Here is a 25,301-nt window from a genome sequence, read left to right as displayed (position 1 = left end):
GGGCAGGACTCCAATTTGTTTAACAACAGTCTTGGAATGCGGCCTCTAGGCATTGTGGCACCCAAAGCTGAAGGTGAAAATGTCCTGAATTAGTTAACTTCCCCTTCCCTAGCTTCACGCCCTATCCTACCCTAGAGAAAAGCACAGTGGGGATTCTAGACTACAGCAGCCACCCCCTACTCCCATCCCTGGTTTCACTTTCCAAGGTTTCAGTTACCCTCGTTCAACCACAGTCCAAAAATATTAAATGAAAAATTCTAGAAATAAACAATTCATAAGTTTTAAATTGTGTATTGTTCTGAGTAATGTGATGAAATCTCACATCGTCCAGCTCCATCCAGCCCAGGACATGAATCATCCCTCTGTCCAGCATTTGCCCACTGCAGTGGCTACCGGCCGATTAGTCACTGAGTAGCCGGCTCGGTTAGCAGATCAACTATATTGCAGTGCTTGTGTTCAAGTCACCTTCATTTTACTTAATGATGGCCCCAAAGCACACGAGTAGTGATGCCAGCATAGTGTTATAATTGTTCCATTTTATTACTAGCCATTGTTGTGAATCTCTTACTGTGCCTAATTTATAAATTAAATTTTATCATAGATACGTATATATAGGAAAACACACAGTATATACAGGGTTCCGTACCATCTGAGGTTTCAGCCACCCACTGTGGGTCTTGGAACACATCCCCTGCAGATAACAAGGACTACTGTACTTTATTTCCATCCAAGGTGAAGCCAAAGAGATTTAAAAATAAAAGGGTAAAAAATTGGGCCAGAGTCTAAGCCTCCAGATATTGCAACTTCCCTATTCCCCAGTTTCCCAATTCATTTCCTGAGGCCCTACCAGGGCCGGAATTCCACAACAGGTCAATGAAGAAAGGAATACCACGTCTTCACTCCCATGCCCGGTGCATCTGTATGCCAGCCTTTATAACTTGATCTTGGCTTTGCATATCTTCTTTCTCCCATTAGTCTAATTAAATGGTCCAAAAGACCTCATTAATTCCCAAATTCAGCACATTGAAGAAGATTGGCTTATTAGTTATAGAATAAAGATCCTGCAGTCACCATGAGATGGTTGCGTTGGGTCATTTTGAGCTTACCATTTTTTGTTTTTTTTACCCCTGAGCTCACAGAAAAGCTCCAGGTGTCTACACTCCAGGTAGAAACAGAAAGCATCTCTTTTGAGTGCTATGAACCAGAACTGGCTTTTCAAACACACCATCCCTTCTCCTCAATCTCAGTGCCATGGCAAACCATTCCCAGCGTCCACAATAATCCTGGACCTTGGCAGAAGAAAGCCAGATAAATCTGAGATGTGTCACGAGGCCACTGGCTGGAGAGCAAGAATATCTAAACACAAACCCAGGCGAGAGCAACAGGCAAGAGTTTCTGCAGATTCCCTTTGGCTCCTGTAGCCGCAGATCACTGCCGGCCTAAAGATAACCCAAGTATCTACGAAGGGTCACTTTTAAATAGTAGCTTTAATACCACCAGTCATTTCAGAAGTATTTCCTTCCAGAGCCTGCTCCCATCCACACTGGCGCGCCAAGCCTGTCCCACAATGGCAAGCCTGCTGCAGAGACGAAAGCCCAGAAGGAAACGGAAGGAGTCCCAAAGGGGAACAGACAGCTCCTAACACGCTGATTCTATTCTGTGATTCTACATGTGCTCACACTTGGACTACTGAGAAATAACTTAGCAAAGAGACACCTTGTAGAAGTGACCTACTGACAATCGCTGGGGACTAAAGAGCAGGTATAAAATGAAACAAAACAGTTTAACTCAAGCTGAGGCAGCATAAACTGTGGGTGGCTACCATCCAGGAGTTTTTTAGGAAAGCCTTTCTCTCCAAGAGAAAACTTATGCTGCTTAGTCCATTGGACCACTGTTTGGCTGAACAAGGAGAACTATATGGAGTCTTCAGGCACATACTGTACATACATAGCCAATGTGGCCACCCACTAACCACACAAGTGCCAAGAGGAACGCCTCACAAGCCTGCTGCTTTTTTTCTTCCTTTTAAGTAGGGCCAAAGTTCCCAAGATCTTCCTAAGAACCATTAAAATCTGCTCAGCACCTCACCTGTCCACCAAGTGAGCCCACATTGTCCTAACATGGCAGCTGGCCAAGGGCTGGTGTACAAGGGACAGGTGCTCAGTGGGCTATTTTCAGCTGCTATCAGCTCAATCAGGAGCTGCACATGCTCTGTAGGCAGGCAAGTTTTGGTTCCATTTCAAACTCTAGGCAGCCAAGAGACATACACCTTTCACAACTGCCAGAGCCACCAGCTGCCCGGTGCTCCTCCCAAGACGGGAGCAATGAAAACAGTGTAACCTGGCCAGTCAGCATGCCAGTGAGTGAGCTGTCCCTCTCATTTCACTGCCCGGGTTATTCTGAGCTGGGCTTATTGACACTCCATGGCAACACAGGAACAAAGGGCCAGCTAGAGGGATTTAAATGTCTTGCAAAAGTTGCTAGAAAAGTCAGCAGCTCAGGCTTCTGTTTTCATAATAAAACCAGCAGTGGAATTATTATTAGATTGTTGTTGCCTGCCACTGTTGTTATTATTTGTGAGCTGCCTGTAATAAAGTTCTACTTTTTGGACTAAGGTTTTGTTTTGTTTGTCACCATTTAGTTGCTACAGCTGGGGTGCCTTTGAAAATGCAGCAGGTGGGTTCGTCTGCCCCCAAACTGCAGGAGGACTAGTTTGTCACATCTGTTTATTTGCAACACTCTATGGTCTACTTCACCACACTACCCTTTCAGAACACACGAATTGTCTTCGAGATCTAAGACAAACACTCTAGTCGCTAGGGTCTGCTTCTGCCATGCTTGTAGGACTCTGCTTTCCATCCTAATCCCCTCATGACTTGATGTCCCTGTGGTCTCATTTCTCTGGGCTCCACCCTTCCTTGGTTGGTCTAATGCCTGTTCATCCTTCAGAGCTCTACTTCCCTGACCGCCATCTCCAATCCCAGCCCCGCATGGGATGAAGGCATTTCCTGTCCACTCCCCTTACACTCTATGACAAACCTGTGCTTTATTCAACTGGACTGTGACTCCTGGACCGCAGGAACCACTTCTTACCGGTGTTTACATCACCCGTGCCCACCAGTGCTGCCAACAGGTGCACATGGTAATTTATCCATTGAGAAAATATCAGATCGCTTTACAACCGATTCTCTTTTCCCAAACTCAGAATAAATTCTTTGCAAGGATGTATATGCTCTCATTACCTCCTCAGCCCAGATCAGTCCTTCTATCTCTCATAATATTATCTTTTTTATGTTACAATAATTATTATTGTAGCTAACATTATTTATTCATTTGTCAAATATTTATTGCGACTGACTGCATACTAGGCAGCGTCTTGAACACTAGGGATAATACAACGAACACCACCAAGTTCTGGCCTCTCATGCTCTAGTGCTCACTATATTCCCAACACACTGCCTGGAGTCCCACAGCACCCATGCAAGCCGTGTGCTTTTACTGTCTCTATCATACCCCGCGGCAACAAGCACAGAGAGGTGAAGTAACATACATACAGAGACACAGTAGAAAAGATGGATAACGATGGTGTTTTGGCTTTGTCTCTCTCCTGAGAATGGCTTAATTCCAATGCATGGCCATAAGCCTTCCCTTCAGAAGATATTCTTTGACTTTAACCAACACCGTTTGACTGTCAAAAACTATCCTAACCCTTTGCAAAACTAAAATTGTGAGGCATATGAAGTAGAACATGAAGTTAAAGATAAACAGAAGTCATGACTGGAACTCTACGGGGCATTCTGCAGTACTTTTTATACATATATATGTATAAATATATGTATTGACATATATATATCAATCACAGGAGTCAAATCCTGAACTGGATTGTGGATATTTTTTCCATCTATTCTTCATAACTTTCCTGAATGAATCTCTCTGGTTTTCTGGATGTGTTTCTTTTTTTTCAGTTGAAACTGTCTTGGTGTAGATACCAGAATTCAGAAGGCAAAACAAATGCAGTAAAAAAAAATTAAAGAAACCATCTCTACGCCCCCAAAATCACCATATGAATGCAAAATACAGGCAGAGGATTTTTTTTAAAGGTGAATGTCACCAGCACCTCCCCAAGAGGAATGTCTCCTTCTTCCTCTTGTTTCCTCTCTCCTTCCCACAGCTCCCAAATACACACATCCTCAGGAAAGTCCGTGTTCTATTCTAACCCATAACGAAGAATTAGATGCCCCATTAGCCGTGGCTTGAGCAGACACCCGTTTGCAGGGGTTAGATTCAGCTGATGAGAGTCAGGTAGCAGCTGTTCCAGTGTTAGTACCAAGGCTGAGAAGGTGCAAATGCAAACTTCCCTCTTCTGCCAAATCACCAGCTTGGAGAAAGAGGATGGTCAGGCTACATGAAGTGGTGAAAAAATAAAAGGTTCTAGGCCAGCTTTGTTGGAGAAGATACCAGATGACCTAAGGTCAGTTGTCAGAGCTTTCACCTGAGGGCAGCAGGAACTTCTGGGCAATGAACTCTTGGGAGCAGACGGGTGCTGTCTTTTTTTTAAACTATGGGTTAGCGGGTAGTGAAATCAATTCAGTGGTTTAAGACAAGGTTTCTTTCTGTCTTTTCAAATGAAATAAAACTGAATAGAATAAAAAAGAGAAGAAATAGGAGCATATCAAACATAGAGTAATTATTGTTTCATGAAATTTTCGTTTCAGTTGTGTGTGGGCCCTATGTACACACTGGGTCCTACTCTAAAATGTTTCTTATATGAGTCACAGTCAAAAGTTTAAAAGCCACCCCACCCGTGTCTTACACTCTCTTCAAATGACATGAGTTCTGAGTCACTATGGCTATTAGGAATAATCATTATCTGTGGAAGCTTGCCTGAGGTCATCCTGGGCTGCAGAGGGAAGTTCCTAAGGACAGTTTGCAGTGTTTTGAGTGCTGCAAATTAGTTTGTAAGTGTGTTTTATTTTCCCTTGCATTTTCTTTTTCGAGAGTGAAAGTTGCATATATGACATTCCTACGAACCTCTTCCTTTACTCATTTTTCCATAAAGAGGAGAAGGCATTCATCCTTTCCTTCTTGAGACCTGTCTCTATAAAAGAGAAAGCTTAGAAGCTTCTGTACTGCACACTCACTGTTGACCACAAGGAAATCATTTCATGAGCTTGGCTATTGAACTTGTTTTTCCATCTGTTCAATATTTGACTTTATTTGACTGAATTTTTAGAGTCCTCCCACACCCTACTGCTACCCACACCTCTTATACCATCCACTTAAAAAAAAAAAAATGTATGTGGCTCCAGTTTAACTACCCACGGCTGAAACAAACATTGCCCAGGAAGGAAAGGCTAATACGAAGCTTTGCCATAGCTCACCTTGCATCAACTAATATATGATCATCTTGTTACATAAGAAAATTTGACAATAAAGAAGCGATATCTTAAAAGTCTACAGTTTCATCAGATATTTACATTCTAGGTCCTAGCAGTGGCAAATAGCTCAGAATCTCTCATCTCTCTCCCTGAAAAAGTCTCTCATTTGATGATATGTCAAAGAAAAAGATTTTATTCTGAACAAAACGGATAAGTTACAGTAACGAGAAATGAGAACAACAAATTTAATACTAAGACATTTCCATTACATTCATTCACCCCTTGAAGAACTTCCTGAATCATTAATAATGAGAAATTCAAAGAAAGGCTTATTCTATTCCTACCCCCAATGGCAAAGAGGGGCACCTTTGTGGACCCTAACAAAAAGTCCATTGAAGTTACCCCTTCCTTCCCTCACTGGGTAATTGGGCTGGAAAGTCTGAGTGGTGATAGCTTTGGAAATACTAAAATCAAGTCAAGTCGGAAAATAATTTAGTGCCTACCAATCTTCTCCAGAACAGGCCAAAATCTCTTGCAACAAAACTCTGCATTAAGTCCAGCCTTCCTTACTATAATAAAAGCTAACTGTAGCTTGCAAATTTAATAAAACGTGGGTTGTCTTGGCTTTGAAGTATTTCCAAAGAAGCGATATTCCATTTTAAGCATTTGTGTCATAGTCTTCACCTGCAAATGTGTACAGTGACAAAAGAAAAACCAAACATGGAGGTTCTGCCTTCGTCCCGGTGGCATAATAGTGGTATTAGAGGATGATTAGTCTTATTAATGGGAAGGAAAGGGAAGGATATACAGGTAATTAGGACTTAAGTGCTCTTCTCTGTGAGAGCAAATAAAATTCTTCCTGCAGCTAGAGCTGTATATATAATGAACATGAAAAATTATTACTGGTAGGAGAGACAAGAGAAGTTAAGAAACACAAACCTGAATGAAGGGGCCTCATCATTTGCTATTACAAGCTCTCTTCTCATCCTCTCAAATAGACTGGATTAAGCTGGATTCTAGCATGCACCAGACATTACATGAATGTGGATATAGCTAATTTAGGGCACCAAAAAAAAAAAAATGAAAGATTTTGAAGAGGATTGATAATGACTGAAGCTCTTAAACACTATATCATGCCTTTTGTTTGCTGAGTAACCTTAAGCAAGAGCTTTAACCAATCCAAAAGTACCATGAAAACCTGTCTCATTAGGGTAATTGTGAAGATTGTGTGAAATAATGCATAAAAGCAGTTAGCCAGACACCTGGCACATATACGCACCCATTAAATATTACCTATAATCATCAAACAGGTAGTTATAGTAGGCAGTATTTTCTAAACTTATTTGGCAAAAAAAATCTTTTTTTTGCCAAGGGCATTTAGGGCTCCATAGAACTTGAGAAGTGTTCTCAAGTACACTCAAACTCTACCAAAATCACTGTTTTGAACCTATTATTTGAAGTGTTATCACTCTTTAAGAGACATTTTGGAGACAAAGGGGTAAAAATTGTTTGTTTTTGTAATGGACTAAGAAGAGTACGGTACCAAACAAAATATATTAGAACAAAATCTCTAAGACTCTTATTTATGCCCTAAGAATGTGATCTACCTTCACTGACGGACGACTAATAAGATGCCCTAGCTGCTCTGTAAACATCAAATATGGGTCTATTTCTTCTAAAATTTGGTGCTATTACAAAAATTTTCATTATCTGACTCACTATTCCCCTGTTTTGGTTAAGTATTGGTACCTAACATTTGCTTTATAACTAATGTTGAGTATATTAGAGTGTCTAATGTTGAAAATATTAGAAACAAAGTTTTTCAGTGTTTTTTTTTAAATGCCTAGTAAATATATAAAAACCAGATACCTTCCATAGAATGTGTTTATATATATATATATACACACACACACATATACACACACATATATATATAATATGTATATATATATTTTTTTTTAAAAAAAAACAGGGAGTTCAGTCATGGAGGGAACACAGCCCTAGGGCAACTGCTATTATGATTAGAGCATTCTAGGTTGTAGCACTCACTGGATATTCTACTTTTTTTAAATAGCAATTGCAACTAAAGGATGATGTGCTCTCTTCCATACTTGTAAATACCCTAGTGTAGTGATATATCAAATAGCAAAACTTTAGTGGCAATTCATTTCCATTTTAGCCCAAACTAACTGGTTTCATGACATGGTTTCACTGCAGCATTAAGAGATCATTTGCTGGATTCTTGGACAGATTAAGAGCTGAAAGCAGAAGAAAATAACCAATGGCATGTTTGTTACCATTGTTCCATAAATGCCTTTTTGCCCTCTCTCTTCTCCCCATTCTTTCCCACCTCTCCTTCTCTCTTCACACTACATTTCTACCTCTATTTCTCTTCCATTCTTTTTTTTTCTTCTATCTTGCCTACACCACAGGTCCACCCACGATATCAACAGAAACCCAAAGGAACTGCTTAATACCACACAGAACTTATATGGTACGTAGGGGAGGGTACAAATTTGGACTTTAGTCCTCAACATTCTTTAGATTTTTAATCATATCGCTTAGCAATTTAAAAGAGGAGAAAAATCCTAGAAACTTGTCTGTTATAAATGGCTCCAGAAATTATCAAGTGTCTCCTGAGAGGTTAAATCAGCCCCAATTGAAAACCACTGTTAACTCATCAAATCTTCCCAGCTTTAATATAAGCCTATTTCCTCTTATTAATTCCTTCAACATTGCCACTCAGGATCTTTTTTCCACACCTTCTTGGCACTAATTGACACAATTGCCATATTATTGGAATATCTTTAACAACATTGCTTAGAGCAGAATCTAGACTCTAGATATCTAAATTGGTCTATAACAGCACTGTCCAATAAAAACAAAATGTGTGCCACCTAATGCTAAACTTTTTCATAGTAGTAAAGAGAAAGAGGTAAAATTAACATTTTCCCAAAATTGTCTTCAAAATCCAATTTGTACTTTACACTTACAGAATATTTCAACTCATATCAGCCACATTTCGAGTGCTATATGTGACTAGTGGCTACCATATAAGAAAATGGAGATGTATAATATATGTCAATAAATATGGAAAGGAGGCGGGAAGAGATCAAATATCATAAACCTTATAGATAACTAAATAGATTTCTAGTATTTTAAGCACTGATTTTTCCGTAGTGTTGGCTATACTAACTTGTCAAATTATATGCGTCCTTGGAAACATCAGTTATACAAAGTGAACCACTATACCCCAAAGAGCCTGTCATGGGGCATTAGTCTTACTGTTACATCTGATCACAGAAAGGCTGAGCTTCACATTATAAGCACTGCTCTTCAAGGAGGAACCCTTGTAAAATAGTCTGCACTGCTCATTGCATGATAGGATAGGTTTTGTTTATGTTTTATATATCTAGAAAAATATATACCAACATGTCAAAAGCACTTTCCCTGCATGTAAGTTCAGGGAATTATGAGTAATTTTTATTAACTTCCCCTTTGATTTTCTGTTTTGTGTTTTTCAACAGTGCAGTATCATCCATAAGCAAGTTTTTAGAAATGGGGGGTGTAGGGGTTGGGTGGGTAGTGAAAGTGAGTAAGCAAGGGCCAGAGATGCAAAAGGCCCTAAAATGCCAGGTGGTACCACAAAACTAAGAATGAGCCTGCTATGGTCTGATGTTTATGTCACCACCCAAATTCATGTTGATATCCTAACATCCAAGGTGATGGTATTAGGAGGTATGGCCATTAGGAGGTGATTAGGTCATGAAGGAAAAACCCTCATGATTGGGTTTAGTGCCCTTATGAAACAGACTCAAGAGAGCTAGCTAGCCCCTTCCACCTTTAAAGAACACAGAGAAGGTGTTGTCTATGAGGAACATGCCATCAGGAGACACTAAATCTGCCAGCACCTTGAACTTGGACTTCCCAGCCTCCAGAACTGTGAGAAATGAATGTCTGTTGTTTATGAGCCACCTAGTTTATGGTATTTTTGTTACAGCAGCCCAAATAGGCTAAGACATAGCCTGTGCCCCCACAAGTTGTGACTGTCCCACTGAGCATCCATTTGTATGAACAATAATTAACTGAAACTAGTATCTAGGTCTGTCATACATAAAAACACAGAGTATTCATATACTGTCTTAATGTATACTAAATTTTCCAAAAATATAACTATATAAATCCAGGCCCAATGGTTCTGTTTTCTTGGGATTCTACTAAAATTTGTTCACCAATTCAGAAAATTCAATCACTGAAAGTAAGACCAATGGTGACAATTAAGCCACCAGTACCAATCTGTTTTTGAAGATGTCAGAGTATTACCTATACAGGTGCAAACGTGTACCACTTCATTACATCTTTTAGTGTACTCCTGCCTGACTATACTAGAATGTATCACATTTATTAATACATATTGTTTCATTGTTAATTATAGAATATTATCTTTATTTCTCCTTTATATTTATTTCAGGTAGGAAATTATATTGAATTTTCTAAAATTATGTACATGTAAAAATTAAGATAAAGTATATAGAAGAATTTCATTTTAAAATAGTCAAAGGGCATTACCCAATATTTATTATGAAAAGTATGTGTTCAATCTGATAGGTTTAAGAACTAGTTTACAGTAAGCTGAACAATACAGTATAATTATCCTAACCCAAACATCTGTGAGTCACTTACCTTCCATACTCGGGGAAGGGAAAGCAATCATCACTAGCACAGGAAGAATCATTACTCCATCTACCATTGTATAACTGTGGAGGAAAAAGAAGAGATGTAAGCAGAACAAAAAATCGAACTGCAGGATGACAAATTAAAGTAAGCACACCACCTTCAAACTGCCATTCAAGGCCCTTCATACAAATCCTCCCCTGCCCATATATTGCCTTGTGTCTTATCTATCGCATGTAACATGTATCCTTTACATAAATCTAAACATATTACCTCCGACGGGTAGCCACTCTAAGGCTACTTTCTCAGAATCTACTCTTAGGAAGAAATCAATAAGGAAATGAAAAACTTTCAGTCTAGGCATTCCCAAAAGATTTTGGGTTTGAATTTTATTTTACCCTATTGAATACAAAATTCGCATTAAATTAAAAACCCTGAGAAGCATGAATAGATTATTCTAACATAACGTTAAAGATCAAGTGATTGAATAATTCAAGCCAAATTACTATGTTTGAGCCTTGGTTCTTCTTTAAAAGGGTTGGAAGTGGAAGAACCTACATCCTCATATAGCCCCAAAACAAAAAAAAGAACAAGAAAAAAATAATACAAAAAACCTTATACCTCATCTATGGCAAAGCCATGCATTTCTACATTAACCTCAAATTTAAGAGTGGATAGACACAACTAAGACAGGAAAACTTTTAAAATAAGAAATCATGTAAATCTGTAATACATGAAACTATCACCTAGACAAAAGAAGATACTTGATATAAATTTCAAGCCTATATTGGCCTACAAACTACATTGGTAGAAGCTCAATTTTGGGGGTTAAAGGACTATAATAAAGAACTCTTCCATTTGAATAATTCCCACAAAATATCAAGAATATGATGGAAGTTTGGTTAGTTGCAATTTTCTAGATGGTAAAATAAAGGGGTAAAGTCCTTTAACAGAATAAGTTTGTGTGTTATCTTTCTCTTATAGCTTTAAAACAAAGAGCAAAAGCCTGCTGCTATCTAACTTGTTTGGAGTGTTAATCTTCTGACCTTTCTTCTTAAAAATCAAAATTTTTGGTTGGTAGTCTGACTCTTTACCCCCCACCTCCCCATTACATCTTACTACCCCTCATTTCAACTTATTTCTCCTTTTTTCCACAATTATATTTCAGTCTATCCCTCCTGTAACAGCAAGGTGGGGAATGAAGTAGGGGGATTTTTATATACCTTCCTTTCGTATCTTTAAAAGTATATGAAATTTGAGCAAGCCCCTTTTACTGTTGTTGTTAATATTACTATTTCCACGTCCACACAGATCTTTTCTATAGTGGACCCTTTTGGGAACATACAAACCCCTCATCGTGGCCCCTCACTACCAGAGGCTGCCTCCTCCAACACATCTCTGGGCTGTTTAGCATGGATATGCTGTTTGTTCTCCTCTGCTTCAACTGCCCTGAACCTCCTCCTCCACGCCTCTGCTACAATCCCCTACTCCTGCCATACAGGATCTAGCTCAAAGGCAAGCACTTGGTGAAACACCTCTCCGTCAGCAGTAATTTCAGCCCCCCAGCACCGGTCCACACCACTCTGAATCATAATCATTTGTCTATGGTAGTCTCAAGTACTAGCCCACTCATCTCCAAAACAGGTAGGCACATCCAAGGGGCATTCATTGAGCTATGAAATGAAAGTAACAAAATTTCTTTTTTATAAAAATGTTATAATCTAATAAAGTGGTAAATAACTTGAACCTTCTCTATCTCAGCTGCCTATGACAGTCTAGAAGAGGTATCTGTCAGAAAGAGTAGGAGTTACATAATGCAAAAGGGTGGACACGATTTGCTTATGGAGCACAGCCATACACAATAGTTTTGAGGGTCCATTTAAGCAGAATTATAATGGCTAGTCATAATGAAATGAGCCCTCCCCAAATAACAAGTGTTCTAAAACCATTAAAGAAACTAGAGATTGAGTATGTTATTAATGCAAGCACCAGAGAATAAGAAAATGATGGGCCTGACATTGCCTATTCCTAGTGGTTCTTTCTTAACCACTTTCCTAGAGAAAAAGTAATAATATTCAGTTCAATATGACATGAAGCAGTCTCCTCAAACTCAAAATTTAAAAATATTTAAAAAGTGGATTTGCATCCACTGTCATATATAATAAACATCATTCTGAGTGCCTTGAGATTTTTCATTAATGGTAATATGATGCTAAGGTATTGCCATTAGCAATACCTTAAATATTTCATCTTTAATTTTTTAATTTCTATTTTTTGTATGTTTTATAAAATGTACTTTTTATCTCATATAAAACACATAACCAACTTACATATTGAGGATGCACCAAAAAACTTTTTAACTGATAGAATATGTCAACAAAAGCCATTGAAAAATCACTGGACTAAATTATTTCTTATCCCAGTCTTACCTTTGAATTCCCAGTCCTTCATTCATTAATGTATTCATCCACTTGAAAACTACTGAAAGCCTACTATGTATTACACATTAGAAACCTAAAATGATAAAGACATACAAACGTGGTCCTTGCTATCATGGAGCTCACAAGATCTATGGCGCTAATCAAATAATCTTCCAAAAATTATATAATTAAAAACTGAATTAAGTGTTGGGAAGGAACATAGTTAACAAAACAACTTGAGATTTTTCTGGAGGGTGAGGGAGGTTCCATGGGGAAGTAAAATCTGAATAGGAACCAGGAACCAGAAAGATGAGCAGCAGGTACTAGACAAAGGGCAGCGTGGGACACGGGACAAGGACAGGGTAACATTTAAGGAAAAAGGCAGTTTCTTAGCTTCTTTAGAGGCTCCGTGGCCAGGGCAAACAGGGTGTGTCCTAAGGACTAAAGGCACACCTCAGAACTGAAAATACACCACAGTGGCCAGGACACAGAGAGCCTGGAAGAGTTATAAGAAGTTGGAGAACATCCAAGAAGGCTAGAGAGGGATGCAGGGTCAGAACTGAGGTAGGGCACCCTAAGCCCTCTACTCACCTCTCTATCCTCATTGCCATGAAGCCCCCTTGGTTCTCACCACTACCCCTTCGTTCCCTTAGTCTCCACCATCCATCCTTCCAGTCACTTGAGCCGGCCTGCTTCCTGCCTATTGTGGACCTTCGCACGGGATGCTCCCTGCGATGGGCCCTTTTCCAGGGCCCAACCTGACGAATTCCTACTCATCCTTCAAATCTCAACTCAAACGTCACTTCCTTCCAGAAGCTTGACTAAACCCTTAAATACTCTCTTCTCACTCTCACATCCCACTTTGTTAATTTTCACTCATAGAAATCATCACAATTAATAATTATATATTCACACCTATGTGTGCTTTTGAACATCTTCTCTCTCACTAGACTGTAAACTCCATGGTAGCAAAATCTAGTCTATCCTGTTCATCACTGCCAGAGCCAAGTAGATGCACATTGAATACGTGTTTAATTAGAATTTCCCCTGGATTAATCAGCTCAATTTAAGTTTAAATTCTAAAGAATTAGCAGTGCCCCCCCATCTCCCCACCACATGCACCTGCAAAGGAATGGCAAGATTAAAAGATTTATCATCTCCGTAACTTTAATCTGTAGTTTAGTTCAGGTAATAGTAAAAGTTATCAGTCAACAAGCCTCAAAATACAGAATCCTTTCACTATTTAAAAAAAGAAAATCTAAGAAGCAATCACCATTGGCATATTTTCTATGTCTCAAAATCAGGAAAACCCATGCCCTAAATACCTAAACAATAAATTATCATTGTGCAAGCAAAATTAAAACACTAATTGAGGCTCATAAATAGAAGACAGAAAAAGAATTATAAATTCAGTCCCCCAAACTAACCTACTGCTTAAAGAAAGCTCAAAATCTGCCAAGAAAGTTTGGGGGAAAAGTCACTATCACTTACTGCTTGCCATTTTGTTCAGGGTTTGGAGTGCCTCTCCTGACCAGTTAATTCAGCTATTAAAAATAGCACTCCGAAAACGAAAGGGGGGAAAAAAAAAAGAATGTAGAAAGGAGAATGTTCTGGAATTTCCCAACCACATTTTAATTATAAGAAACATCAGTATGCTGAAGTCTCAACCTGAAGTCCCAAGGATCTATTTATAATTTTAAAATATACTTAAAAAAATGGGCTTTAAAAGTAAATTTTCAACTCCTCTGCTGTCAAGTATTTTTGGCTAAGGAGTTTTCAGATGTTAGTTGGCAAGAAAGAGAAGCTGATAGTGGCAGATGGGAGGGTCAATGATTCAATAGATCAGAGATGCCTTACTCCAGTGGTTTTCCAACTTTTAGGTATCAGGATCTCTTGGAAATTTCTTGAGAGGAGCTTCTGAGGAGCTTGTCTATTGCTATCTGTGTTAGAAATGAAAACTGTGAATTTTTTAAATATTGTCTTTGTATTAAAATAATTATAAAAATACTACCGTGTTTTTTTTAATTTTTAAAAAACTATATTTTTTTTAAAAAAACATACTGAGAAAGTTGCATTGTTTTGCATTTTTGTAAATCTCTCTGGCTTAGTAGAAGACAGCTGGATTCTCATATATGATCATATATGATTCTACATTCAATCTGTTATGACATATTGTATTGGTTGAAGTATATATATATATAAAATCCAGCTTTATATATGTCACTGGAAGACAGAAGACCTTGCAGAACCCTGAGAAAATTTTGGGGACCCCAGAGGTTCTTGGACCACACTTTGAGAACCACTGCCTTGCTCCTTAAATGCCCATCCTTCTGATATACCAGATAACTAAATGGTACGGGACAGTTTAGCCTGAAAACTTACCCAATACCTGACAAAAATGCTACTGTTCTACAGTTTTAGAAATTTCATTAAGCTCTAACATCAAGGAATTCAACAAGTCTAACAGTCAAGGAAGAAAGCATTAGATATTTTTTCATGTAGGAATAATTTATACACACAAATATTTTTAAAATGAGATATAAACTTGTAACAAGAAGATACTCACAACTGCTCATTTCATTTAGGTTCAACTAAATCCCTATACAATGTCCTAATGCCAAAATCCCTAACTGAAAAACCATAGGTTACTGAGGATTGTAAAATATTATCTGGAGCATTCAGATTATGCATTTTTGCCTCTAGTGTATACACATCTTCCTTCTGTTCACGGATAAGACCCTCTATCCCTGGTAACTGATCTTCAGACACAAGAAAAATTGCTATTCAGAAAATGGTTAGAAACTTCCAGCCTTAACTAAGGTAAACTCTTTAAAGCAGTAGCATCTCTTACAATGTTCTCAGGCCTTCCCTCTTGGGAGACAGAACATTCCCATGATACTCTACTAAAAACAGATACACCACGAGGGTAGACAGAACCACCTTCCAAATCCCATGGTACTTTTCAAACTCCATTTATAGATCAGACTGATATCCAGTTAGCTAGCGTTTAGCTCAATTTCTAACATGTGTGGGCAAGAGACCAAGTTCGGTACTTCTTTCACTCATCACAATGTTACAGCTGGATAAAGCCAGAGATACACTGCAATACACCACCCCAGAAAAACATTTTGATATTGGTCACAGAATAACTGAGTAGAATACACTTCCATGTTCAACTTTTAGACTCCATATTAGGCAGTCTAGGTGACAACCTACAATATGGCAATAAAGGATATTCCTAAAACCTAGACTTATGAGCAGCATTCAATTTGTTATCCATGATACTGAGAGTGAGGGGAAAGTTGTAAGATGGAACCTAAGGTTCTTTCCCATCGGAAAATACGACAAAATGTCCATTTGTCTGGCTTGGTGGCCTAAACTCATTTGGTTTGGCCATTTGTTCAATACATAATTTACTGAGTACCTAAGTCACTCAATAGGGACTTTCTTGGTACTCATCTCAACTAGATTTTATTAATAGAAAGAATCTCAAAAGACAGGTCATACAATCTAACCCATCTCTATTTTGAACGACTTTTACATCAACCACGTGAAGTCACTCTTTAACCTATGCTTGCTCACCATTGGGAAGGGCTTGCACTACTATCCCATAACGGTTTTTTTTTCTTTATATCTCTTTATGCAGTCTGTGCTATGCCTTCTACAAGGAAAAAAAAAAGTCATTCTCTTTAATATAAAAGGCAGAGGCAAAGCAGAAAAAAGAATTAGAGTAATCCAGCTTTCTCTTAGTCATCTGTCAACATTATATCATTATCACATTAACAGCAGTGGCACTTACTAATGAGCCAGGCACTGTGCATGGAGAACAAAATGCATTATGTCATCCAATCTCTCCCCAAAATACTCTAAGATAAATACTCATATTAATTCCATTTTATAGATAAGAAAATGGATGGGTAGAAGCAACTTGCCCAAGGACACAAGGTCAAACCCAAGACCACCCAACCAGAGTTCAGGTCTTAATCAACCCCTACTCTAAACAACTTTTGTTTAACTAGCCAGCCATAGTTTAGCAATCGTGTTTTGTCATCCTTAACATTTTATCCAAGTCTCAAATCATTCTGGGCTTCAATAATCTTGTTTTCCTCTCAGAGAAAATCTTTTGTCCTCATTATTTGGGCCACCTTTTATTCATGCCCTCTTTCTATTTCTCTAGCCTCAAAATTAATTGCATATACTCTGTAATCTCCAATTACCTCCTCCCTCCCCTATCCCCCAGAAAAAAAGACATTGATGTCAAAGAAAAAATAAGCCTCTTCAAGAGTGTGTCAGTGGTTTCTACCTCCCACTCCCCTCTGTACTCTTCAGTTCTCCTGTAACTCACACCTCAAAATAAAAAAAAAAATTAATGTAAGGCACATGTGGGGGCCAAGTTAGAGCCAGTAAGACAAATTCTAGACATGAAACTTTGAAGGAAGATAGACCTATATCAACCACCACTAAGTGGGGAAAAAAATCTGTGCAACTGATTAGATAATGTGAGAACATTTATATCTCTCTTTGCTCCATAGGCAATGAGCTAACCCAAGGGCAGCTTGCTCCAAACTACCTGGGCCTTTGGGAGGGGTGAAAAGAGACATGAGCTGTCAGTAAAAGCTGCAAAGAAAGGCTAAGCAGAAACCATCATACCATGTAAGTTAAGTCAGGGTCTTTTCTCCAGTTCAAAAATGACCTGTTAAATATTTTTAACACCCCACTCCGTCTGAACTGGCGATGTGCACATTGCCAGGGCTTGGTTTTATATAGACTTCACTGCTGTTGGAGGGTTTCTGGTGGGGTGTTACTTTCGGAATATTAGCATGTAATTTGATCTTTCGTGATAGATGAATACAAATAGCTTCTTGGACAAGTCCTATACAACTGAAAACCAGGCCCTGGATCGGTTTATCCTGTAGTTAGAGGAAATAATTATAGATTATTTCAGGAAAGAAAGGGTTTGACTGAGTTGCGCTACAAACATTCCAGCTGTGACAGATGGACCCAAGATATGGTTTGGGAAGGAAGGAAAGCAAACAATATGATCTATAAAATGACAAGAAAAAGAAAAGATAAGGCTTACTGAATGAAAATAAGTGAAGGGTTTAGCTTAGGCTGCTATGTAAGAATCAAAGAATCCCCAGTATATTGACTGTAATTAATTGTACATGGAATGAAATAGACTTTGCTACTCCCCTACCAGATATACAAATAATAGCTACGTTAAGCTTCTGAGATTGCAATGTTTTGATCATCCGTTCGTTGCATGCTTAACTGATACCTCAAAACTAGGTTTTATTTCAACATGCTTGACTTCCTGGAGACTGTCCCCCTCTTTTTCCACTTCACTCCCTCTGTATCAAATAGCCATGGTTCTCCTGCTCTGTTTCAACTGATTCACCTCCCAACTATTTTGTGATATTTTCCAATGCTGCTCACAGCCCACTCCCTCTGCCATCATTTTGCAAAATTTGACCAGAACCATTTTTTTACCTACAGTTAGGAGGGCCCCATTATTCCCCCCATAAAATTCTTTTAGATATGTAACTTTGGAATCCATTTAAAAATCCCATTTCTTCCCAAAAGTCCTAGGTACACACTGTCTTGGCCCTCTAACCATGCCTGACCTCAAGATTCCTCTTCAACTTAATAAAGTAGACCTTTCTATCCCTCCCGTTACTGGGCAAATACTGTTGGAAGAACCTACCATCTGACACAGCTGTCCCAGTTCTAAGGCTAACATGACAACCCTATGATAATTTGAATGGGGGCTGTATAAGATAAAAGGGATGTCAGGGCCAGGGAAGTATATCCCTTCCCCCCTCTAATGGGAGACACTGGAGCACATTTCTGTAGAGGTGAAAATAACCACCTTTAAACACGGGCCTGACCAGAGCCTTCCCTTCTTCCCCACGCTCCAAGCCCATTCCCGCCCCAGACCTTCTCACCCACCCCATGCTCTATGTTACCCTGCCATATCTTCCTCATATCACTTAACACTGGGTGAAATTTGTCTCTCACTTATTAGTTTATTTTTATTGTGTTTCCCCCTCTCCTACCCGCCTCCACATACCCAAATGTAAGCAGCATGGGAGTAAGAACTCTGCCTGGCTCGTGGCTACATCCCATGCCTGGCACCTACTGGGCACTCAGTATAAAGTAAAACACATTCCCTTTAACTCCTTAGTCTAGGCTACACTTTGGTTTGGGAGGGGAGAGGAAGCTGTAGTTTAAGTTTTATACCACCTGACAAGGAAATGACTGGGGAGGGTGGGGGGGAAGCTGTTGCATGTCCTCAATCTAATATAGTAGCAACTGGGTATTTGAGATAAATTAAAAGATATCATTTGTAACTTGGATTCCAGTTTTCAAGGGTGTCATCCAAGAGAAGCAGCCAAACAAAAAGACGGCTGGCAGGCTCTGGTACACCAGACAACTCCCTGGTAGACAATATCTCATTTGGAAAGGACTGCCTGAGTCTCCAATTGCAGACACCAGCTGATATGCCCAGAGCCATTCCTAGTGACCTCTGAGACAGCTTCTGTAACTTGAAAATACATCTCCTACAAGTCAGAAATTGACATATTATCTCCCCTGAAGTCTTCTAACATTTATTGACACTATTCGGAAAGTCAGGCTTCCATGCCTATTAATGACCTTCAGAAAGAACCCCGAGGAACTGTCAAGAGAAAAACAGATCCAGCTTATGGAAGCCAAAGACTCAACCAGAGGTTACAGTTAGCAATTAGTATATTTGGGGGAAAAAAAAAAAAAAACAGTTGTAACATCATCTGTATTAGATGCTATCTTTCTAGGAGGTTTAAAACAAAATACTTAGTCAATGAATTCAAGGAATGTGAAGAGCCCTGGTCTTTACAGTTAGCACCAACAACTAACTTTGTATGTACATCAATTATTCCAGGGAATTTTGCCTACAAGGTTGACATCATGAAACCGTTTATAGTTATTTACACCATTGTAAAGTTTCTCTAAGAGACACATCCAATAGCAACCACATCAACCTACTCTAAATAATGGAATCACCAATTAACATTAATCTTTAAAAACAAACAAAAAAAACTTTTCTTAGTGGTCTTTCTCCTCTGCCCTCCTCCGAATAGAATGTGATTAATGGAATTCTCTCACAATTTAGCTTGAAATATGCTTTTGCCAGTCGAGCAGCTAAAGCAGAATCAGATAATTGTGGTATGACTCAACAAATGCACAGCTGTTCATTTAAATATATCCATCAAAAGTATAAATATGATCATGAGAAAGAAAACGAGCCATGTACCAGGGTCAGTGCACAAGCTGAACGGGTTAGCATCCAAGTAACCACAACAGAAAACAAGGAGGAGACGGGCGATGAGACAGGGAGAGGTTCTGGGTGGATACGGAGCGGACAGAGACCAGAAAGCGGATGTAACCAAAAAACCACCCACCCAACCAAAAACACTCACTGCCCTAAAAAGGAAAACAATGTTAAAAGTAAAAATAAATGCACTATGTGAAGTGGGGGAAAAGAAACAAAATTTTAAAAATAGATGATGCTCCCAAGTACACAGAGGTAGAAAGCCTATAGGCTAGAAAATGGTAAATCCGCTCTGTTTTTAAAAATAAAACAAAACAAAGACCCCCAAGGCAGAGGAAAACAGGAGGAAGAGGATTCTTACCTCCATCCTCGCCCACAGCCTTCCAACGCTATGATTATGAAATCATCGTGGAAATGCGGGAATCCCTCCAATACTCTCAAAGTAAATAACTGAAAAACACCACTGCGTACCAGACAAGCCCTTCTACACATACAAGACTGCCATTTAACAAGAGGCAAGGAAACGACGAGAACTATGAGAACACGGGGTGGCGGGCATGGCGCTACCTACATCCAGCACTTCAGACTCCCTTCGTTCCTCCTTAGGGATGGGCATAGCCTGACTACTCAGTCATCCTGCACTGAGAACCATTTGCACTCTCCCCGTGTATAGGCAATCTCTCCTGTATCATCATAACCAACAACTCCTTCAACCATCACCACCTCCATCAGCCCCAGGGCCTCCATGTCTACCCTCTTCATCCTTTCACAGAGAACTTTCTAGAAGAGCAATCCATGCAGATGCCCTCCATGTCCTCCACCCAGTCCTCAGTCCACAGTGTTCTGCACCAGCTGATTCGCTGAAACACCCTTGCTAAGTTTCTACCTCGTCCTAGTTCATACCTGATCCTTCAGATTCACAGACAGCTTTCTCAAGACATGGACTCCCAAGACTCACTCCTAGTGATTTTGATCTGTGATGAGGTGTAAGAATCCACCCTCACCCCCAAGCAATTTGGGAGATGCTCAGATTGATGGGAGGGTTTCATCTATTCTGTAGGATGGTGGTGTCAATGAAGCCCTTCTTCTCTTCGGTTCTTCCCTAGCTGAGGTTCATAGGCTCTGCTCTCCAGTGTCTTTACTTTTACACTTTGGTCCTTCTCAGTTTCCTTGGAGGGGGGATTCCTCTTCTGCCACTCATCCCTTATATCTTAGTTTCTTCAAGGACCCACACCTCAGCCTTCTCTTCTTTTTACTCTAATTATCATCCATTTTCTTAGATTCAGGGACCACTGTAGACCACTAGCCTGGACCACCAGGTTGAGAATGGGCTCACTCATTCTTTAGTCATTTCCCCTCTTCCTTACTATCTTCTTCCCCCTATCTTCTGGTCTTTTCACTGTTTATAAAATTAGTATTTAAATTTTCTATTACAAATATTTCAAGTTACATAGAATCAGAAAGTATAATATACCTTCTTTTGAAACCTTCATGTTTCAAAAATAAGCAACATCCTACCCCCAGTTTCAAAAATAAGCAATCTCATTTCCTCTATTCACATTTTCTTCCTGGGATATTTTAATGAGAATCACAGATGTCATATCATATCACCCACAAATTCTCTAACAGATAAGGACTTTTTCTAAACATAACTACAAATCCAACATTTTACCTAACAAAGTTAAAATTACTCCTCCTGCAAATGTCATCTAAGAGCTAATCAGTGTTTTAAATCTGCCCAATTTTCAACAACTATAAATACCCCCCCAAAAAAAATCAAGAGGAAAATGGGGAGAGCATGCAAAAAATAAATTTTTACCAGTTTTCAGTTATCATAACCAATGGTGCCATGTTAATATTGTAGCAGTATTGAGAATATTGTGTGTATAATATTGAAAAAAGCAAATGAGTAACTATATGCTTTATTCTGTCCTCTCCTGCTATTTCTGAGAATCAGAATTCTCTGTGTGGAATAAAGGAGATATAGATGTAATATACAAAAGGTTAAGGAAAAACCTTATAAACTGAATTCGAATTGGAAGTATCGGAATGAACTCATGAAGTATTTTTTTATATATTTAATTCCTGGCTCTGTCCACTAAAAAGGCCTACAAAAAATAGCCCACCTTGTAGCAATGACTATGCCTTGTGCCCAGATTGTGGTGTTAACATAGCATTTGCTACCAAGAGAAAGAAAAAAAGTTAAATTGAACCACAAGGATGCAATCACCAAAATCCAGTCAGTAAGGAACTAGAAGTCATATGACTGGGTTCTTCAACATAGAAACTAACTGTAAGGGAAAGAAAGCGCTGGAGGTGAAATGTAAGGTTTAAAAGACTTTCAAGACTTAAAAAGATGAGCTAAACTAACTTGTAATACTAGGTATGAACACTTGGGTGACAGACTATAAAGAAAGGCAAGGGAGCAATTACTACTGCGTGTATACTATATAATATACTATTTCTTGGCCACTGTGGTGATCACAAAACATACTGACCTTTCAATAATTAACTAAGCTATTTACACTTCATGTGTAAATCTATTTTACTTTATACTTAAAAAGGTAAAAAGGAAAAGACAAAAGCTGAATATGTATTGTTACACACAACATACACATACACACACACACTGTGGAAGTAGTAAGTACTGTGTATCGTATATATGCAAAAAGTAGCCCAGGTTTGTACGTTACAAATAAGTTTATGCAATAAACTTCTGAAATATCAACTCTTCCGTATCTTCAAACTGAGGAAAATTGTTTTTACAAGTTCCAAGTTTGTTTTTAGTAGAATAGAGAAATAACAATCAGTTTCCTGGTCATAATTAGAAATCATGTATGAAAATAAAATTATGACAACATTGTATCAGTTAGTCCTTCCTCTCACTTACTTCTTCAGTTAACTAAGTTTGATGGGTCAAAGGATACAGAAAGACTACAGTCCATGTCAATGTTTCCCAAAGGAACTGTATAACACTATGCAGTCAAATAAAAAAAATTTAACATTATAAAGATATGAACACTCTCTTACAAAGTTATCTACACATTTAACAAAATCCCAATAATAATATTAACAGGTTTTCTTCTTGGAGGGAGGGGATGGTGACTAGATCATAATTATTTTAAAATTCATACTTTTAAAAAAACTACAAACACACACACAAGTAAGTATGAAAATTCTGTAAAATAAGACTTAAAAGAAGGAAGCTATCCCTACCAAAAAGAAAAGAAAAAACAGTATGATTCCAGTACATGCATAGGCAGACAGATCAATGAAACGAAATGGACATCCCAGAAATAGACCAACATGTATATGGGAATTTATATTACAAAAGAAATCAAAGGAGAAAAGTTGGAACTATTCAGTAAAATTGAAATGACTAGTCAATGTGGCAGAGACTGCTAATTTTCATCGTCTAAATTTCTTCTAAAATTCCTTCTTCTCTTCTTTTCAGGTGCAAGGTAGCCAGCAGAGATTTCATTTCCCAGCCTAACTTGCAGCTAGATATGACTAAGTTCTCACCAATTCAAGTTGTAGTGATGTCTGCTACTTCTGACCACTTGCCCTGGACTTTCTCCTTTGCCTTCCCCACTAAGGGGACCCTGATATGGCAGCAACTCAGCTTTGACCATGCAGATAACCACAGTGACAATTACTGGAGCAATAGGACAGGAGGAACCCGAGCCTCTGAATGATCAGTGGATATGGGATGTTCTGCTGACCTGTTTTACTCACACTGGGACTGTTAAATGAAGAAAAAATAATCTGTGTTCTTTGAACCACAGCATATTTCAGTCCCTTGGTTACAACAATTCAGCCTTCTCTAATTAATAAAGTATTTAGAGAAAAATTAAGTTGAATTCATACCTAACATTCCAGATGGATCAAAGATTTAAATCTTAAAAAGCCCACATGACACTAAAAGGAACCAGGAGGTAGGTTTTGAAATCCAGAAATGGAAAAAGTCTTCTAACTGTGATACAAAACCCTGAAGCCACAAAAAGATTATTTATTTATTTCAAAAAATCCATTTGGTCATCTTTTATTGACTATCTCTTCCAATATAAGTAAGAATGTAAGTTCCATAGAGTAAGAATTAGGGTCTGTTTTCTTCACTACTGTATAGCTTGATGCCTAGAACAAGTTCCTAATACATGAGAGGCATTCAATAAATATTTGTTGAGTGAATAAACTGGTAAGCTTAACTATACAAAATTGTTAATAATCTGCATCACAAAATATTATTTTTAAACAAACAGACAACTGAGGAAAAATATAAATAGCACATGTCACAAGGAGAAAAAAGAGGGGGCTATGAACTGATAATAAAAATCAATATTTTGATAAGAAGTCAATATTTTGATCATAAAAGTCGATAGCCCAGTAGGAGAATAGACAAAGGACACACGCACAGAGGGAACAGAACTGGAAATGAAAATGGCTTTTAAACTTACGAAAAGATGCTCAATGTCGATCAAAATTTAAAAATGCAAATTAAAGTTACACTAAACTGCCACTTATCAACCACTGATTTGGCAAAGAAAAAAAGCCAATCAGTTTGGCGATCGTGCTGTGATTGGCAAGGGTATGAGGAAGCAGTGTTCTCACCCATTGCTGCTGTCATCTAAAACTTCTCAAGGTCTACGAACACAGCAACTTGGCAATAAATTTCTACAGAAATTAAAATGTGTGTAGCCTTTGACCCAGCAATTCCACTAAAAATGGATCGTACAGATACGTTCACATGAGTTTGAAATGATGTACGTACAAGATTATTCCCTATAGCCCTGTTCATGATAATAAAAACTGGAAATGATCTAGACACCCATCAATACAGTACTGGTTAAATAAATTACAGCACATCTCTACAGTGGGATATCGGGCATCCACTAGAAACAAATGCAGCGCCAAGGTGGAAGAACTTCCAAGAAATATTATTTTGATGAAAAAAGGTACAACATTTTGTGTATTGTTACCCTGTGTGTAAAATAAAGGAAAATATGTAATATTCTATATGGTTATATGCTTGTATATTATATATGATCTGAAATCTCTGAAAGAATACACAAGAAATCAGTAGCAGCAATGGTAACTGGGTACTTGGGGAACAGGGGGAAGAGGGAGACTTAGTCTTCACCCTACACTCTTTTGTGTCTTTTTAATCTTGCATACATGGATTATGTTAACTTTCTAAAAACAAATGCTTTATATAATAACAAAAATGCAAATATTCATTCCCAACACCGGATTATCTGAAAACTTCTCTGATGAGTCTCACTGTTAACCACATTAGGAAACTACCCAGCTGAATAATTTTAACCCTGTTTCATAATTAAGAATCACAGCGTTAGCGATTAACTACAGCCATCATCTCCTTCTCCTCCCTCAAATACATACACAAAATAAAGTCAGACTATTAATGCTATCCCTGTTATCCATTACTTCCTCTCAACACTAATTCATCCTCACATCACCTTAAAGGACATGAAAGTATCTCAAAATACTCAAAGGACAGTAGCC

The 25,301-nt window shown here is 38.4% G+C and overlaps 1 protein-coding gene across 4 annotated transcripts in view; it reads right to left on the bottom strand.

Annotated features, from left to right (window-relative positions):
• The window catches only part of ACVR1 (activin A receptor type 1), a 125,122-nt gene that overhangs the window by 49,016 nt on the left and 50,805 nt on the right, over positions 1–25,301 (bottom strand). For 3 of the 4 annotated variants that reach the window (XM_045558946.1, XM_045558947.1, XM_045558948.1), the window contains one exon: positions 10,062–10,135. In XM_045558946.1, the coding sequence (XP_045414902.1) occupies positions 10,062–10,128 (67 nt within the window). In that variant the 5' untranslated portion in view covers positions 10,129–10,135. Of the gene's footprint in view, positions 1–10,061; positions 10,136–14,329; positions 14,336–25,301 lie in introns of those variants that run through there. The other variant, XM_045558949.1, reaches the window with a different exon arrangement.

Source organism: Lemur catta, chromosome 8, assembly GCF_020740605.2.
Source record: "Lemur catta isolate mLemCat1 chromosome 8, mLemCat1.pri, whole genome shotgun sequence".
Lineage (NCBI taxonomy): Eukaryota > Metazoa > Chordata > Mammalia > Primates > Lemuridae > Lemur > Lemur catta.
This window is presented reverse-complemented; position numbering and strand designations above follow the sequence as displayed.